The following is an 18,280-nucleotide window of genomic DNA, read 5'->3' as shown; positions in this document are numbered from 1 at the left end:
TTTTCTCTACATACATACGGAAAACTACGTAATCAGCCTTCTCAAAATGGCCTCCTACGGGTAGCGTGGCCGAGCGGTCTAAGGCGCTGGATTAAGGCTCCAGTCTCTTCGGAGGCGTGGGTTCAAATCCCACCGCTGCCAAGGTTTTGTCATGACATTGCAATAACAGACTGGCAAGCAATACCAGGATTTTAAAATATAAATTAGGTCATCCGTGTAAATTGAATATGCACTGTAATAGACGACAAGTGTGAGTGCAACATTTTGTTTTATATTTTTATATTGAACAAGCTAGTAAAAAGGCGGACTATTTAAAAACGGGTAGCATGGCAGAGTGGTCCTATTTGCTGGGTCAAAGTACCTGTCTCTTGGGTTCAAATCCAACCACTGCCAGGATTTTAACACAAATCAACCTTGGTTGAAAATCATTCACACTGTCTAAAGGAAGTATGCCCAATTCCAGAGAATATTTACTCTGTGAGGTAAATTGTGGGTTGTCTTGTACTGGTGTTCTTAGTACATGATGGCACTGTTTATGCGTGATGCTGCTGCTGCCATGGTAACCCATCACCCTGCCTGCTGTTGTAGATTTCTTTAATTTGTTTATGCTTTACCACCATCGTCTCTAACACAGCTTGCTGATGCATGTCCACATACAAGAAGGCCTGCATGTTTTTCAGCACAGAGGGATCAATTATCTTTGATAACTTTTTTTTTTTCTTCTAATGGCTTGGACATTTGCTTCTGTATTTATTTATGCAAGGGCAGACAATTTAATATTCTCCCCTTTCCCAGCTTAGATGTGCCTACTGCATAAAAGCATGCATAAATCAAAGATCTCAAACCTGATAGAAATCCTATCCCTAACACTCCTGTTACTGAGTTTTAGGTAGTAGCAAAACCTTTAATGGCAACACCATTTTTGACACTAATAAACATTTATATCTGGCTCTTGAGGGCTCTGAAGTGAAGTGTACTTCTTGCGCCAAATCCATCAATCAAATTCAATCAGAGTTTATTTATTTAGCCCAATATCACAAATTGTACTTTTGTCTCAGGAGGCTTTACAGTTTATACAGAACATGAATACGCCGGAAATTCACGGTGTTGTTTTTCAAATATTTATTGAAGAGAGGAGAGTCACTGTGTTTCTCATGGAGCGTCCAATTAAAAGTGGGACTGGTCAGAGGAAGTGAAATAAAATATGATAGCAACTCAAAGATATTGTTAAAGACACGTGCACTTGTTGAAACTTTCAGAGAACTTGAAAGTACATATGGTTTAAATGTTGTCGTATCCACAGAATACAAGGCTACCAAGCAAAACAACATTGTGCGAAACACAGACACAGACACAGAAATGAATTAATATATACATTTAAGTGAAAATAAATGTAGAAATACATTAAAGATATATAATAATGTGTGTTCTGCTTTATTCTCAACTTATAATTTGTTATTTATACATTTATTTAGTTATTCCTATATTTATTTATTTTTGTCTTGTGTTTATACATTTTCATATTTATTTATTCTTGCATTTTTTCAGTCCTGTACTGATTCCTGTATTTCTTCTGTATTCTGTATTTATGCATCTATTTATTTATTTGTTACTTGTGTCATGTTCTGTATACCTGCTGCTCTTTGTGTGTATAAAGGTACAAATTCACTCAAATTGCATCACAGCAAGACCTATATTTGGGCGTTTGTGGTTTTAAAAGCACATGCAGGTGCTCGAGGTTCAACACCCAGGGGAGGGACATATTTCGTTTTCTGCTATGATGATCTGGATAAATTGTCCACACCACTTGTTATTACAAAGTGACGACCATGCATCAAAGTAACAACCTGAACCATACTTACTTCCTTCCCACGGACATTTTGTCTTAATTTGCTTTATTTAATGTAAACAAAGACTTGATGACAAAACTGTAATAAGGGCAACACGTTTTGCTGACATGAGATACAATACACTCAAACCTACAAACCGTGAGAGACAGCTGGAGAGAGATCTTTGCGTTCAATGTATTTGATTACGTTTTCCCTTTTAATCTAAGGTCCACAAAAAGCAGGACAGCATGTCATTCCCAGATGTATGTGTCCTATCATTTCTATCTGATAGTTTCTTATTTCAAAAACAGCTCCTTCTCTTCGTCTCTCTCTGCATGACTGTCTGTCACATACATACGTTCATAATATTACACCCATTTATTAGCACACACACTACATATACACTGTGGATATAGCTACTGTAATAGCATAGCAGGATGACATACAAAGAACATTTTGTAAAATGAATATAAGTTATTTTCAACTGGTCAGACAGGACATTTTGTGGATGTCACGCTGGGCTCTGAGAACTGTGATTTCACAATTTTCTGACAGATAAGTCTATGCCGGCCTGTTTTGGTCTCTAAAGCCTTTTCTGTTTCCTCAAAAAAAAAGTGAGAGGACTTTCTCTTAATGTTCTCGTCCCAGGAAAGTTCCTCTTGTGTTTCATCTCTGTACACCTTTCACTTCCTCTCCTCTCACACAGGAGTTGTCCTTCTATTGGAAGCACAGTTTTCAGGCAGCATCTCTGTGTTGTTGAGGGAAGCCAGAGAAGTCAAATCATCCAGAGCCATGTCCATCTTATCGTCCTTGAGAGACGAGTTTAAGGAGTAGATCAAGAACTCTGAGTCCACTATGGGTAAACCTGCCATGGATTTGGATTCAGCACAGATGGACGGCTCCCGGTCTCGCATTAAGGACGCTCTGAAGGAGTGTGAGATGGAGTCCCGTGCACTGTGGGCGCTCCTGCAGCTGTATCTGCTGGAGCGTCTCTGGTAGTAACGGTTGCGGAGGTAAGACGAGCTGCGAGAAATGGGCGGCTTCTTGAGTGACGGCCGGCCTTTGGTGCGCAGTTGTCTGTGTTTTTCTATGAACACGTGCACTGCAAGGACGCCCACCACCTCAGCCAGCACGAAGGACAGAGCCCCAAAATAAAAAGACCAGCCGTAGGAGTAGCTCTTCTTGTTGTCGCTCTGGCTGGGGTCCCCTGAGTTGGCTGATATGTACACAATAATGCCAATAATGTTACTGAGACCTGGAAGAGTTTAGAGAGATGGAGAGGGTCAGACGGATGGTAAATGCTGTTCATATTTGAAAGACTGTAAATATGTTAAACTTGAACTTAGTTGAAAATGTAACACAATTTAAATGTTTGTATTTGGGGTATTAAACAATGGCTAAGACTAAAACAACATTGTTTTCACATCTATTACCCCTGTAGACAAACCTGTATTTTGTATATTTTGTATCTATTTGTGAACGTAATCTTTTGGACCTATTTTTGTGTGCATGTATTTGTAAATATGTATTTGTATATCTGTGTTTTAATGCCTCTTTATGATTTTATGTTTGTTTGTATTTGTGGTCATTGTGTACATGTATGTCATTTTGTATATGTTTTTTAAGTATGGCTTTTTGTGGATGTTTTTGGGGACGTATCTTTGTGTATGTATTTGTGTGTAATTGTCTGTGGATGTACATGTGTGTATTCGTGTAACTCTCTTGGTATGTATTAGATTTGCGTGTGTTTCTGACCTGCAGAGACAAAGAGTAAACCCGCGCAGAGGATGACGTTGTATCGTGACTTGTAGAACTCGCTGGCCGCTACACACACACCTCCGAGAAATAATAATCCCACACTGAGGATAGGGAAGAGGCTGGAGGCTCGAACTGCTCCTGAGAAAAAGTTGAGAGAATAGGATATTTTTACATTTGAACACCTCAGTTCATATATTTGTTAGAAGTAGTCATGTGTGCATGTGTTACCTACGTAGTAAATATTCTGTAGCATCCTGCTCATAGTCTCCATCCTCAGCAAAGTGATCAATGTCTTTGCAAACGCCCCGAAAAGACCCTGTAGAAAAAGAAATGCATTAAATTCATGTGATAACTACCACGTCTTTGTGTCACTCTGCTCTGTAATGTATTATAACATCACATTCAAACTACAAAATGAACAGGAGTCACAGGGTCTCTGACCTACAGTAGCACACAATTAAGACTAAATATGTTGTTTTAAAAAAAAAAGTGAGGGTTTTCTATATAGAAACTCACATAAGATAACGTATAAATGTTATCAAATAACTTCCATAACAATACTGCACATATTTGATTTTATTATTTACACATAGTTTTTTGGTATATCCAGATTTCAAGTACATTTTCTATATCTTAACGTATAGTAGTTTCAATTGTTTTTAGGTTGTTTTTTCTGACTTTTGATCTCTTTTAACTGTGTTTATGTATGCACTATGTAAACCAAGACTGGCACTATATATTGACAGGAACACAAACCATAAAACAGAGATAGTCAATAGTCCAACAAATCATAGCACGACCACTACTTTAACTGTGTAGGCTTTGATGTATTTTAAAGTGAACTTGAATTCATCTGCCTGCTCTCAGTAACCTCTGGCCCAGTGACGGCTTTTAACATTTGCACAAACTGGGGTGTATTGATAAATGTGTCCCTGTGTGCTGCAGTGATTGACCAGTATTGATGATGTGACTCTGTTGCTGTGGTAACCAAAACAAAACTCGTTCAGCAGGCCATAACTCGTTCACGGTGAACATGTCAAAGAGAGAAGACACAAAGACTTTATTCAAATGATCGTCAAAACAAATTAGGTTGCATATTTTTCTCAGTCTTAGCTGAAATAGATGCTTTCTTAGCACTTATATTATCAGCTATAGTCTCTTAAATGTTGACTATTTTTAGGACAATTGTCATTAAATATCCCAGAGATATCCCAGTATAAATGTCTGTCTGTAGTGCACACAATCAGTCGTCAAACTTGTCTGTCATTGTGCATTTTTTATATCTGTCTCTCTTATATGCTGTCATGTCACTATTTATTGTTGTTGTCACACGTTATCCCAAATAAATCAACACATCCTATAATTATTTATGGCACAGAATACACAGGGAGTCTTCAGTGTCCCGTTCTGTTGTCTGTCTGCTTCTGGCTTTGTGTGACACACACACACACACACACACACACACACACACACACACACACACACACACACACACACACACACACACACACACACACACACACACACACACACACACACACACACCACACACACACACACACACACACACACACACACACACACACACACACACACACACACACACACACACACACACACACACACACACACACACACACACACACACACACACACACACAGTTAGCAAAGCAAACAGAGGATAAAGGATAAGAGAAAGAGGGGTCTATTAAAAAGCAATGAATAATTGAAAATGTAATTTCCATACATCACATATCCAAGACTTAAACTCCTCTCCCTCACCAAGATGTGAACAGCAATCTAAATCAAACCATCAATTCATTTGAGCTGAACTCTAACTTTGAAGACCTCCCATGCTTATTATTCGACATGAAGAGAAACAATTAAATAGCTTAAAATGTGTTTTTGATGTTTCTTTAATGTGCTTTTTGTTCAAAAGGGTGGTTGATAAAGAATAGTTAGGGTCAGGCTTTGGAACAGACTTACCTTCACTATCACTGCTTTTGAAAATCTGTTTTTTTGCTCTCAATATCAGCCAAATGTGTATTATTCAATGGTGTGAAAGTTACTTTGAACTCTAGTTTTGACATTTCTTAAAGGAATGCATTTAACTTACCGACTGATAAAAGATGTACAGTGACATTTTATTAATAACTTGGTATTTTGCTTGTAAAACCAAAAAAAAGGATCTTATTCACCACTGTTTGTGAGCTAAAGGCTGAACGTCACTCAAACTCAAGAGATAGGTTCACATTACTCAAGTAGGCTGCTGTTCTTCAGTACACTTTCATGCATTTTTACTTTATTTGAGTGTTTGCCTTTCACATGCTATTTCATATACTCCACTGCAAAAAAGATATATACATTTTCACCTCAAACTGGTCACTTTACAGATAAGGATTTTACATGTAATTGACTCATCATTAAATAAAACAGTGAACAACTTCTCCAAATCCTAGTCAAAACTGAAAATAGTAATATAACATTTACATTGGCCATACTTTTGATACTAAATCACAGATATTCTGTACTTTTACTTTCATGTTGTTTAAGTATCATAGTGTATTTCTTACTAAATATCAATACATCCACTACAACTGATCATATACTATGTTTTTGTATTATTATGTTGTCATCTGATATGAATTGATGTACTGACATAAAAATAATGTTGCTATACTGAAAATAATCCTATGACTTTGAATACACTTGCGAATGCGTATGGTTGTATATAATCCAATTCCATTTAAATGTAAATACTGCTATATCTTTTTATATTTTGTAATGTTATTATAGTTTTCTTAATATAGTTTTCTATCTGTGTTTTAACTTTTTTTTAACTTTTATGTATGCACCACGACGCCAAGTCAAATTCCTCGTAGGCTACGTGTCAACCTAATAAACCTGTTTCTGAATCTGATTCTGATCAATGTGAACTTGTGTTGAGTTAGTTTCCTACCCTCGGTGCAGCAGGTCCTCCACAGGCCGGAGTGGGTCAGCACCTCCTCGTTCTTGCGGACCGTCTCGTTGTCGTTCAGGTTCTTGGAGCGGCACACCCCGCGGGAGTACAGCCAGTAGTCGGTGCCCACCGCGATGGTCATGAGGCTGAAGGCGCAGAAAGCTCCGGCTGTGGTCAGCAGCATCATCATCCCCCGGTCAAACAGCCTCATGTCGGCCCAGCCTCCTCCTAACCGAGGAGTCCTCCAGCGATAATACAGGCTTTATATCCGCTTAGAAACTTTCCCCCGGTGTTTTATCTTCGTGTAGATCCAGTTTGCCGAAGGAAACTCAGTTTTGGTGCACATTTTTCTTCAGCCTGAATCAACCTACTCGTATAGTTGGTTAACTCTGCAGCTTTTTACTCTAAGCTACACGCAAAAGACTCAGTGCACTGAGTTGAGGTGTTTCCATGTGTTGTCAGAATCAGAAAAAAAACAGGAAAAGCGGAAAAAGCGATAAACAACAGCAGCAGCTCCTTCTGGCACATTCTGGTTTGTTGAAGCTCTCCTCTGTGTGGCACTAACTGCACGATGATCCCACCCCTCCAGTGTGTGTGTGTGTGTGTGTGTGTGTGTGTGTGTGTGTGTGTGTGTGTGTGTGTGTGTGTGTGTGTCACCGAAACCTGTAGCCCTTCAGCACCATGGACAGCGGCAAAGTAGTTATAATCTGAGTGACCTTAAAAGTGACTGGTTATTATTTAATTAGTTACCTTGCTTCCATACTAATGTCAGTATGAGTTGTTATAACTGTACACATGCATGCCACATTACTTGCTATAACCTATAAATACCCACCTTAGAATTTCATTAAAAAAGTAATGTCAGGTTAGTTCATTTTTAAACCTTTTTCCTTTACATTTCTGAAGATTTTCTTTTTGGCTGTTTACTCAAATGTGGTTCATATGCTTATCAGGGTCACATCAACCAAATGGGAGAGAAGCTTTCCCCCCTCAGTGAATATAGAAGTAAATGTAAATATGAATATTTAAGGCTCTAAATATGAAGTGAGTGAGCATATCTAAAGAAAACAAAGCAATCAACGCCAACAGAACATTTGGATGAAAAACAAAGCTATTGAAATACAGTTCATCAACTTAAATATTTGTGAAATATATATATACTGTATATATTTGAAAATAGCTTATCAATCTTTGAACTACTTACATACTGTATATTCATTTTATCGTAAAATATGTTCAACACTGCTCAAAATGAAAATAGTTTACTACAAATATTTCTGAACTGACCAAAGTCTAATGCCTTTAAAGGTATTTTAATAAACATTTAATATGTCATTCTGTCCTATATGAAAAATGCAGGTTCTGTAGTAATATGCGATCTGATAACAGAGTAAAACACAAGAGCCAGAGTTACTGAAATGTTATTATGATAATTCACTTTAATGTAGGTATCATACTTTACGCGTCTCTCACACGTAGGGTTAAGACGGCGCATGCAACACATGTATACTGTCCTGCGGTTACACAATTTCTTCAGGTTACTTTATAAAAGTTGCCCTCTTCTCCTTCTCTACTTCTTCTTCGCCTGCCTTTTGCATAGTAAACACTTTATTCTCCCCTCTGTTCCCCCTCTCCCTCTTGTCTTATTTCCCTAATTGTCCAGTTCCTTCAAATTGCACTGATAAAAACGTGAGTTGGGGACAAGAGAGGAAGAGGAGGAGAAGGGGAGATATAAAAATAGGGTAACAAAGTAAAAGTGACAGCTGAGTGTTGGCAGGGAGGAAGAGCAGAGAGAAAGGGAGATATGAAGAATAGTATAGAAGTGTTTTATAACATGAAAACCTTTTCTAGCTATAGATCCATTCTTATTTACACATACACTGGAACACAATTCATACAGAATAATTACATCTACTTTATATAGTCATTTCACATAATCTCATATTTTCTTGTCAAGGACAGCAAAACAATGTCTGCTGCTTTGTAAAGCAAACTCTTTAGCATATGTCAACATTATTAGAGAAACAGCATTCTGAGAGGAAACTCAAATTTGAGCATGGGTACTTCAAAACTGACTTGCATCGATAAATTCAAGACACCAGAGGTATTCGCTTCCTCGTTGATGTCCAACATAAACTTAAGGGAACTACTGTACCAACAAATATGGCATGCATAGAGGAGCAGCACCACAAAGACTGTATAGGCCTACACAGCACTAACCCACTGCGCACACAGTGCCATAGAGAAAAGAGAGAGATTAAGCAAGAGAAAAGACACTTTTAAATATCTCTGCCAAACAGGCATCGGGGGGGGGGTTCTTATTTTTTGTTTTTTTGCATCGATTCGGAAGACGAGACGTGCTTAAGACTAAGTTCAGGACTAACTTAGACATGAGGTCATAAATCAGGACTTTCAAAGACCTTCCTTCCCTCCAAACCACAGCCTGCAGATGTGTGTGTGTATGCGTGTGTGCGTGTGTGTGTACGTGTGTATGTGTGTGAGTACATGGAATATTGATCATGGAATGTTTATGACATAACTTTTACAGGCCGGAGAAGAAATCAAGTAAACAAACACACACAGTTGTTGATCGATAAGAGCATGTTCACACAGTTACACATTCACTAGATGATCTTTGTATTGACCTGCTCACCACTGGCTCCTGTGAATACTACACATGCCTGAAGTTTTCCGCACACTGGCCTGTTGGACCACATGGTGACTGGTCAAATTTAGTCCCAGTAAGTGTGAGCCACCAGCAGAAAAAAGCCAGTGTGGTGGTTTATCATTATTGTCTGGTTTAGATGCTGGTAGGTTTGACGATGTAAATGAGACTCCAGTGGGAAGAGATGCAGGATGAGTCCTTGATGGATGTAACTGAGCTGTACGGGTTGGAGTAAAATCATGTTCTGGCTGCGTCTAACCAACAGGATGTCATCAGACTTGAATGATGAATTCGGGGTTGGTGTAAGAGAAGCCTTGAAACTCCATCTGGTCCAGATTCATAATGAAGAGCTTGTCTGTGGGTGTCAGCTCCACCGCCATTTTAGTGAACTCCTTATCGAAGTTGCCAACGTCACGGCGAGATTTCTGTCAACCGGAAAGAGAGGAAAAGAGAATGTATTAAAAAAAAAAGAATTACAAGTGAATTAGCACAGCGTTAAAAGGGCAGTTTAGAAAGAAGTTTGGCAACAAGCAAAAATAACAACTATCCCATAGAAGCACAAAGATGAATGGTAGAGAATGAGGCATGAGAGGTTTCATGGATTCAACACATGGAAAGACAATACTCTGCAGAGGTGGGACAAGGTCATTGATTTACAAGTCACAAGTCTATGAAGTGTAGACTAACGTCCCAAGTCAACGTCTTAAATGTAGAGTTAAGGGTGCTAAACAATTCATTATGTGCCCTTCTGCACTGTCTTTTTAATGTCTTTTCATTCAAGTATAACATGTTTTCCTATATTTCAAAGCAAAATGATCAGGTACATCTTGGGGGTTTTATTCTGTTTGACCAAATCATAGGATACATGCATATCATCAATATTTTTAATAATTGTTTCCTTAAGAGGAGTTGTGTCATTGGTGTTAAGTTGTAATTTGAGTCGCATTTATATTATTGTATTGTTGACTCTGAATACAGTCTAGTCCGCACCTCTGATCATCTGTAAATGGTGGCACCACAAAAAGTTTAGACTCAGCCAAACACACCACTGTTTCTGTACAGGACAGGGGGAGCAAGTCAACAAAAAACAAAAAACACACCTTTTAGACAAAACCCAGAGACACAGTCGAAAGATGGAAAAAAAGACCCACCGAAACATTTCAACAGCACAAATGCAGAAAAGTCCAAGACAAACTTCCAAAGCCAGAGAGAGGAAAACGTTCCGGTACAGAACAGACAAGGATCGATAAAACAGACCAGCTGCAGACCAAACCACGACCAGAGAGGATTTCACACAGGGAAGTGAAGCAGTGAGCCCCAGGCAAGACACATGAATCATGAATCACACACACACACACACACACACACACACACACAAAGCGTTTGGTCTCCTACCTCCTCCTTCTGTCTCATCACAGGGCTTCCAGCTGATATGAGGAACGGATGGAAACTTTTCCCACCTCTCACAGGACCAAGAACTGCCCACTCATTGAGCTCATTTTTTTTAATAAAGTTATTTAGAAAGCTGCATATTTTATTTTCTCTGTAATGTGTGATTGTTTTCTTTTTGACATTTTATTCTAGCCCTATTATATAACTTTCATATGCAGGATTTAGCTATTCATAAATGGTGGATAAGACACTATATGTTGATTGATGAATTGGTCAAGCTTTTTTTAAGGTTTTATTACATTTATAATCAGTTTTAAAAAAAACTGCCTGTGAATAGCGTGTACATGTTTGTAAAGAGAACATTTAAAAAACCTAAAATGACCACTTATGACCCTGATTAGAGATTAGTCTCAGGGTAAATATATTTGAACCTCAGTTTTGATTGGAAATGGTCGTTTTTAAGCTATGTAATGTAACTAGCTAAATTTAACGCGTAAGGTTTTCCTCCCGTTTCCTGTTTTAATTCACAGCTAGTTGTCTCACAGCTATATAGCTTAGCTTCCAGTTATTAAAGTGGAATTGTCGACAATTGTCAAACCAATAATCATGTGTCCACGTTCTGGGTGCAGCGGCAGTAACAAGTCGGACACAGCAGAAGTAGTCTGGTAGGCACCAGTGAGTATATTATCAGTTTCCAGTCATACAGGACAATTATACAATCCACAGAAGCATCTCTTTCATCCCGAACTATTTATCCATATATCCCTCTTAATAAAGAACTCCATATATATATACATTTCTCTGTCATATCGCTCCTTATGTGACCATGGATTTATGGTCTGTCCACCTGGCAGAATCAAACGTCTTGTTATCAGCGAGCATCTTTCTGTATCTATGACGTCAACTTCATGCCGCCTCCCTTTTTGATACGAGCTCAAAGAACAAGATTTGACACATTTGTTACAACCCTGCATCGTTACACAGTTACAAAAAGATAATACAACCTGCCTCACAATGAAACACACGTCTTCATTCACTTCATATATGAAAATGACTTTCCGAGAGTATTGTTTTGTTGGAGAACAGATGAGCTATAATGCATATTCTAATATTTATACATGTACTGAAAAATGGCACTAGATGGCTGCCCTTCATCACAGTAGTTGAGGACAATACGTTTCCACATCCTCATGATTCTGAACACAATGTTGGCACTTTTGGACATCCTAACAAACTACAAGCTTCACAAGACTCGTCATATGTGAAATAATCCCCTCAAAAAAAGGTTGTTTACAAGCTAAGAGATATGTCGTTAAAAACACAGTGTAATGTGCCTAATGCTTTCGGTAATGACTCAGGAGAAAGGTGATGAGACTTCAGTCAAAAATCACTATTTTGACGCAGACACTCTGAATGCACGTATAAAGTATTATATCCTCTGGTTTAAAATTATCAGCAAAAATCTTAAGCTCACCACAACACCGACTGAACAGAAGTATTTGGTCCTATAGACAAAATAAATGTAACATTAGGAAACTGATTTAGTACTCAAACAATCATAGCAAAGCAGTTGGTCAGTTTTCACTTACACTGTATGAATATTACCAAATAATGTGATCATAGTACACTCATCAATATTACTGTTAGGTCGTCAATATGCAATCACAGGGAGGGCGACACAGAGAGCAGCCGGTCGGCATTCAGGAGCGAGCAAACATTTCTACACTAAAGATAGAAATACAGCCAGTAGAGCTGAAATGAGAGCAGCAAGTGTCACATGACGTGCTAAACTAAACCACAGTCAATTGAAAACAGTGTCACCGCTCGTCTCCTACTGGCAACTTGACACGTGAATATGTGATTATTTCTCCTGATTGTTAGCGTTTGAGCACCTGTCTGCATTTCCATCTGAACATTTTGTAGAGGAATGTTAGTGTTGGGATGTACGCTTGTTTGATTTCTTTCAGAGCATTAGATGAGAGGACTTCTACCACTCTTATGTCTGTACTCTAGTGTACGGGGCTGGAGCTAGGAGGCAAATTGGCTTAGCTTAGCATAACAAAATGGTGGAAGCCAGAAGTGAAATGTATTACCATAAAAATACAGCTCAAATACATAACCTACATTTACCAATTGAATACATTTAATCTCATTTCCATACATGAGATACTGCATGTAAACACAATGTATTTCTTTGTTTGCAATCTTGCTTGTGTATTTATTAAACAAACTAGATGCAAATATGTCAGTTTGGCTGATTTAGATGAACTAGTAAGACTATATATTCTTTAATGCTTTCCACCTGCTTCCAGTTTGTATGCTAGGCTAGGCTAATCACCTCCTGACTCCAGCTCATTCTTACAGACATGAGATTGATACAAAAATAATCTCTCCTACGTCTCAGGGGGGGAAAAGCGTATTTCCCAAAATGCTGAACTATTTCTTTCATGCTTCACCTGGATATGACATCATGGTATTTTTTTTGTTTGTTTTTATTATGTGTGTTGAGGTGTGGGGGGTTGCCTTGTGCAGCCCAGTGATGTGTGGCATGGTCATTGAGTGCTGTCGGGGTACTCAGGGTTAACAAATGAGAAGCCTTGGAATTCTTCCTGGTCCAGGTTGGCTATAAGTTCCGAATCTGGGGGGGTCAGCTCAGGGGGGTGGCGCGTGAAAAAGCGATCAAAGTTCTCCGCATCACGCCCACACTGCCGTGGAGAGGAGAGGAGAGAGGTGGAGATAGAGAGAGAGAGATGGGGAGGGTGGAGTGAGTTGGATGAGGGATGTGAAGAAAAAAAGAGACAACAACAAACGAAGAGAAAAAAGAGAAATACAACTAAAACATGGCATCAACCAATCAAATCGCTCACAGCCAAAACTGTGGATTTCAATTGGTCTGCATGTGAGCCACTGATATCTCAGCTTCATCATTGGTGACTACACTCACAAATCTTAGCTCAGCATTTGTCCGAGTAGTGACCAATGGCAGGTGATGGTGGGGTTTGTGGGATGAGCGATCTAAACTGTTACTTACCTTGAAAGTTTGTCTAAGTCTGCTATTCCCTTCCTTACTGTGACTTATTTCTAAAGTAAGCAGTGACATCCAGGTAATATACAACAGCTGAAAAAGATGTGCGTGTACTATACTCACAGCTTTTGGTTTGAAAGGCGGCTGGACCTCCATATTCTCCAGTTTTTCCCAGTCTATATAGCGGAAGAAGGCGTGCTCCTTGATGTCTCTCTCGCCCTCTGGACCGCAGCCCAGACGCTTACCTGGGTGCTTTGTCATCAGCTGAAATCAAACCCAGACAAAAAAGGCGAGAAGGGTTGGAAAATTGTTGCGAATTCTGTGACAAATACCTTGACACTAGCATCCGTTAAATGCAGGGACCGGCATTAAATGGGAGGGGTTAATGAAGCAGGTAAACTGTACTATTTAGTTACAAAAAATATTACTGTGTTACATTCCTATACTTGAATCATAGTCAGAATCTTCAATAAATGTATGTTAACTGCCAAAAACTACCAGCCCATAAACATATTGTTAGATTTAAGTGTTTCCTCTATTCACCGCAACCCACACTTTTACTATTGCTAGTGAGGAAAGATACAGTAAGTCAGCTCTGGTATAGCTGCAAAAAGACTCAGAGTGATATGAATAGGCCATACATGTTATAATACAACATTGTGCATTATAAACTTGTATAAGTTTCACTACAGTCATCCTGCAGCTACTCGTTTGACTCATTTTTGTATAATGTTGCTTAGCTTTTTATCCTTGGAATGTGTCATTATTATTTGATTTTAAAATTTGTATTAGTGTGTGCTTGCCACTTTACTAAATCCTTTTTTATCAGTATTGTCTCTTTGTGTAACAATGTAAACTCCCCTCTGTGGGACTACTAGAGGAATTCTTATTCTGATAGACCCAGACTGAGTGTTTATGTGCATTCGAGCGTGTGCCCTCACCCCCTTGCAGATAGCAACAGCTTCTTTGGACATAGATTTAGGGTAGGAGACGTGATGCTCCATGATGGACTGGAACAGCTCATCTTCATCTTCCCCGTCAAAAGGCGGCTGGATGGGCACAAATATACTTCCTCATTATTCTTGTCACAATTGTTCTTAAAAAAAGTCAAATAACAGCTGCAAATGGATACACACCTGTCCAGCAAGCATTTCATAGAGTAGTACTCCGAATGCCCACCAGTCCACAGACCTTCCGTAAGGCTGATAAGCTATGATCTGTAAGACACACCAGTTGAGATGTGAGGCTTTTTCAGAAGTTATAAGATGTCATATAGAAAAAGAGCATGTGAACACACCTCTGGAGCGATGTAGTCTGGTGTCCCGCAAAAGGTCTTTGTGGTTATTCCATCGTACATGTTCTCTTTGCACATGCCAAAGTCGGCTATCTTTATATGGCCTTCAGCGTCCAGCATAACGTTGTCCAGCTTCAGATCCCTGACACACACACACACACACACACACAGGTATTAGTCCCCCCTGTATTCTGAAATGAGTGGTAACTGCATATGCAGGTTCACAGACTGACTCACCGATACACGATGCCTTTGGAGTGGAGGAAGAAAAGTCCAATGGCAATCTCTGCAGCATAGAACCTAAAACACAGACAAATACCAGTTTCTAAACAAATTTGAGTTTCTGTTTTCATTGATTATTTAATAATAATTAAATTAATTTATATAGCTCACTCGATGAAATGTCTAAGTTCTTCAAACTAAGAGAAAACGATCAAGGGTAAAAACAGGTCCAAAAAACGACAGAACTATTTGATAATAAAAGTAAAATAGGATAAATGATATAAGAGACCAAAGTGTAAAAGCAAAGCATGTTAGAAAAACTAATATTTTGGGACATTGTGAGCGATGATATGAATAAAATATTTGACATTTATAATGTCACAATTGCATAACAACGCTTGATGTTGATAAAATGAAGTAATTTGAGGTTATGTTATTGTGAAACTAAAAGCATGAATAACGATACTTATTCTGCCCAATAAGCCTTTTAAGGACTTACTACAGCTTCGCCATTTAAATATGAGTACAGTTAAACGCAAAGCATTACATTTATGAACTAATACATGCAAATAGACAGCCTCTGCCTCACTGACTGAACATTCACCTAATACTTACACTATACCGCTATAAGCACTCATTCCTACCTATGTCCATTAAGCTTCTTAACATTCACATGAAATGAAATGTAGTCAAATGTAATGAAATGTACTTTTTAAATGTTGGCCATGAGGGTTGTGCAATAGGTCTCCATTGTCAGTATGTGCGTCTGTGTATTGTGTTTGTTCAAACGCTGTATGACTGATGATATGTGTATGTCTCTTAATGTCTACTATGTTTGTATATGTACATGTATGCGGAACTGCAGGACGGAGTCCAGAACAAATGTCCTTACGGGGACAATAAAGTATATCGTATCGTATACACACTCTCACAAATAAATGTTATAGTATGTTATAGTATTTTGTACTTTTTGTGTGTGTGTGTACTCACACAGCATGCGGCTCCTTGAACTTGCCGACCTGTTGGATCTGGTACATAAGGTCTCCTCCATTGATATACTCCATGACAAAATACAATCGGTCCTGAAAAACAAAGAGTAGGAGAATAAATACTCCCAAGTTTCTGCATGTGCTCATCTTAGTTCATTCAAGATGTTGTGTATCTTTACCATCGTCTGGAAACAGGAGTGCAGCTGAGTGAGGAAAGGAGGTTTTCCAGCCAGAGCGAGGACTCTCTTCTCCACCATGGTGCACTCCACATCGTCGTCCTGGATCACCACGTCCTTCTTCAGGATTTTGACGGCGTACAACTCATCTGTGCCCTTCCTCTCAGCCAGCATCACCTGTGCAGAGTCATCGAAATAAAAGGTAATACATTAGCTTCATAGTAATAGCATTTCTTTCTTTATATTGGCAGCATACATAAGAAATCTGATTGTATGTTCCTTTTATTGACTAATAAATCATCTACATTTTCTTCAAAACTACACTAAGGTAGAAGAAAGAAAAGACTTTCTCTCACTCACTCAAATAGAGGCAAGTGCTCCAATTTACTGGATAAATAATATCAGACTGAAAATAATATATACTTTAATATTTTACTTTCCCAGAAGAAAACAGATGCAATATATTGACAACACAATGTGCGTGTGGCTGTATCTTTACTCTGTGCCTCTGTGTGTACAATGTAAAAATATTATGCAGCACATCAATGTCAACATTAACGAAAACAAATTGGATATGTGAGACTAAATTGTCAGTCACAGTCCACCAGCTGCCAACTGGCCTATTTGAAATGCTGGCTGGTCGATTGGTACATTAAAACACCACTAATGTGCATCACCTTGCCAAAGCTGCCCTTGCCCAAAACCATGATGAAGTTGAAGTCTGAGAGCTTGACCCGGTCCTGGTTGCCATTGCTGTCGTACTTGCACACCGAGGATGAAGAAGAAGAGTCTGTGGACTTCCCTGGACCTACCCTCGCCCTCTGAAGAGAAGCAATAACAGGAGAAGAACAAGATTATAAAGGGAAGAGTAAAAAGGCCTTATTAATAAAACAAGGACAGCACAACTAAAATGTGTCATTTTGTGCGACTCACCTCAAACTTTTGTCGTAGCTCCTCGTTACCGTCTTCTCCGTCTGGCTGGACGGGAACATTAAAATACTCTCCTTCCTCCTGGGACAGCATCTTAAACCTAAACCCCGGAATAAAAACATTAAATCCAGGATTATCACCAGACTATGACAATAAGTCCCTTAAATATGCCTTTGTTATTTTTATAACTCCATCTGTGTAATTTCCCCAATGATCCACCATCTCTTACCATCCATCTACCCCTTGTTTCTGTAGCTCTGAGATCCCGAAGGACAGGGATCCCATGAAGTCGTTCCTGCTGGTCAGGTCCCAGTCCCAGATCTCCACTGACAGACGGCGGTCTTTGTCGCTGTCTTTTAGTTTGCTTAGAAATGAGAAAAAAAAGGGAGGACAGTAAGATGAATGGCGCTCTAAAAATAGGTAAAAATGAAAAACCGAGATCAGAATTTGCCTTCAAAGCCACAGTCCTCACATCTCTCAAACTAGTGAACACCGCAGCGTGTGACAGGTTTTAATGCCTGTGCCTTTCGTAGCAGTCACACAGCAACCCAGAATAGCTTGAATAACAACAAGCAAGAACAGGAAGAAGAATGGGGACAGGGTCACTTGCATGAGTTCCAGTTAGCTTTGTGCTGTGGTGACTGCAAATGGGGCCAAGAGAGTATGCCAATAACGGCAAAAATAAGTTTGTTGAAGCCTCAAAAATCTGCCAAATGTTGGTACAGAATAGGGTTGAGCGTTTGGGTTTAGGTTGATATAATGGGGCAATATTTGTTGTTTTAATTTGGAAATGTAATGGTCTGCATCTGACAAATGAGTGAGGGCAGCTAAAAGAGACAGTGGTAAGACACAGTTTGTAGATCCTGCATATTTTAACATCTCACTCTGTGAATTATGGGTGTATTTTGACCAAATATTACGTTGGTTATTGTGGCAACAGTGGGAAGATAAGCTAGACGGTTTTAGTGAGTTTAATTTAGTTTAGATTTTTCTTTAATGTGATTGACAATGGATTAACAAGCCAATTAAACAAGTCTTAAC

General features: G+C 38.9%; 2 protein-coding genes and 1 non-coding gene across 4 annotated transcripts in view; 1 reads left to right on the top strand and 2 right to left on the bottom strand.

Annotated features, from left to right (window-relative positions):
- The first annotated feature begins 59 nt into the window (after window positions 1-59).
- Window positions 60-141, top strand: trnal-aag. Its single transcript has one exon. It is a non-coding gene; the product is annotated as a tRNA-Leu (tRNA).
- A 1,347-nt stretch (window positions 142-1,488) lies between these two features.
- Window positions 1,489-7,073, bottom strand: LOC117482305 (voltage-dependent calcium channel gamma-3 subunit). Its single transcript, XM_034130388.1, has 4 exons — window positions 6,547-7,073; window positions 3,820-3,903; window positions 3,585-3,725; window positions 1,489-3,084 (listed from the first exon to the last, which is right to left on the bottom strand). Exons 1-4 carry the CDS (start codon window positions 6,755-6,757, stop codon window positions 2,528-2,530), a joined length of 993 nt encoding a protein of 330 aa, XP_033986279.1. The 5' UTR covers window positions 6,758-7,073; the 3' UTR covers window positions 1,489-2,527.
- A 1,047-nt stretch (window positions 7,074-8,120) lies between these two features.
- The window catches only part of LOC117481636 (protein kinase C beta type), a 28,556-nt gene continuing 18,396 nt past the window's right edge, over window positions 8,121-18,280 (bottom strand). The window contains exons 7-17 of one of the 2 annotated variants that reach the window (XM_034129406.1): window positions 17,469-17,603; window positions 17,243-17,339; window positions 16,987-17,130; window positions 16,313-16,486; window positions 16,135-16,226; window positions 15,160-15,222; window positions 14,926-15,064; window positions 14,765-14,845; window positions 14,570-14,677; window positions 13,752-13,892; window positions 8,121-9,636 (exon numbers count right to left, since the gene is read on the bottom strand). In XM_034129406.1, coding sequence (XP_033985297.1) covers window positions 9,484-9,636; window positions 13,752-13,892; window positions 14,570-14,677; window positions 14,765-14,845; window positions 14,926-15,064; window positions 15,160-15,222; window positions 16,135-16,226; window positions 16,313-16,486; window positions 16,987-17,130; window positions 17,243-17,339; window positions 17,469-17,603 — 1,327 coding nt within the window. In that variant the 3' untranslated portion in view covers window positions 8,121-9,483. Of the gene's footprint in view, window positions 9,637-11,257; window positions 13,309-13,751; window positions 13,893-14,569; window positions 14,678-14,764; window positions 14,846-14,925; window positions 15,065-15,159; window positions 15,223-16,134; window positions 16,227-16,312; window positions 16,487-16,986; window positions 17,131-17,242; window positions 17,340-17,468; window positions 17,604-18,280 lie in introns of those variants that run through there. The other variant, XM_034129405.1, reaches the window with a different exon arrangement.

The sequence above is a fragment of the Trematomus bernacchii genome, unplaced genomic scaffold (assembly GCF_902827165.1).
Source record: "Trematomus bernacchii unplaced genomic scaffold, fTreBer1.1, whole genome shotgun sequence".
In the NCBI taxonomy this organism is placed as follows: Eukaryota; Metazoa; Chordata; class Actinopteri; order Perciformes; family Nototheniidae; genus Trematomus; species Trematomus bernacchii.
The sequence above is the reverse complement of the archived record's forward strand: the minus strand, read 5'-3'. Positions and strand labels throughout refer to the sequence as shown.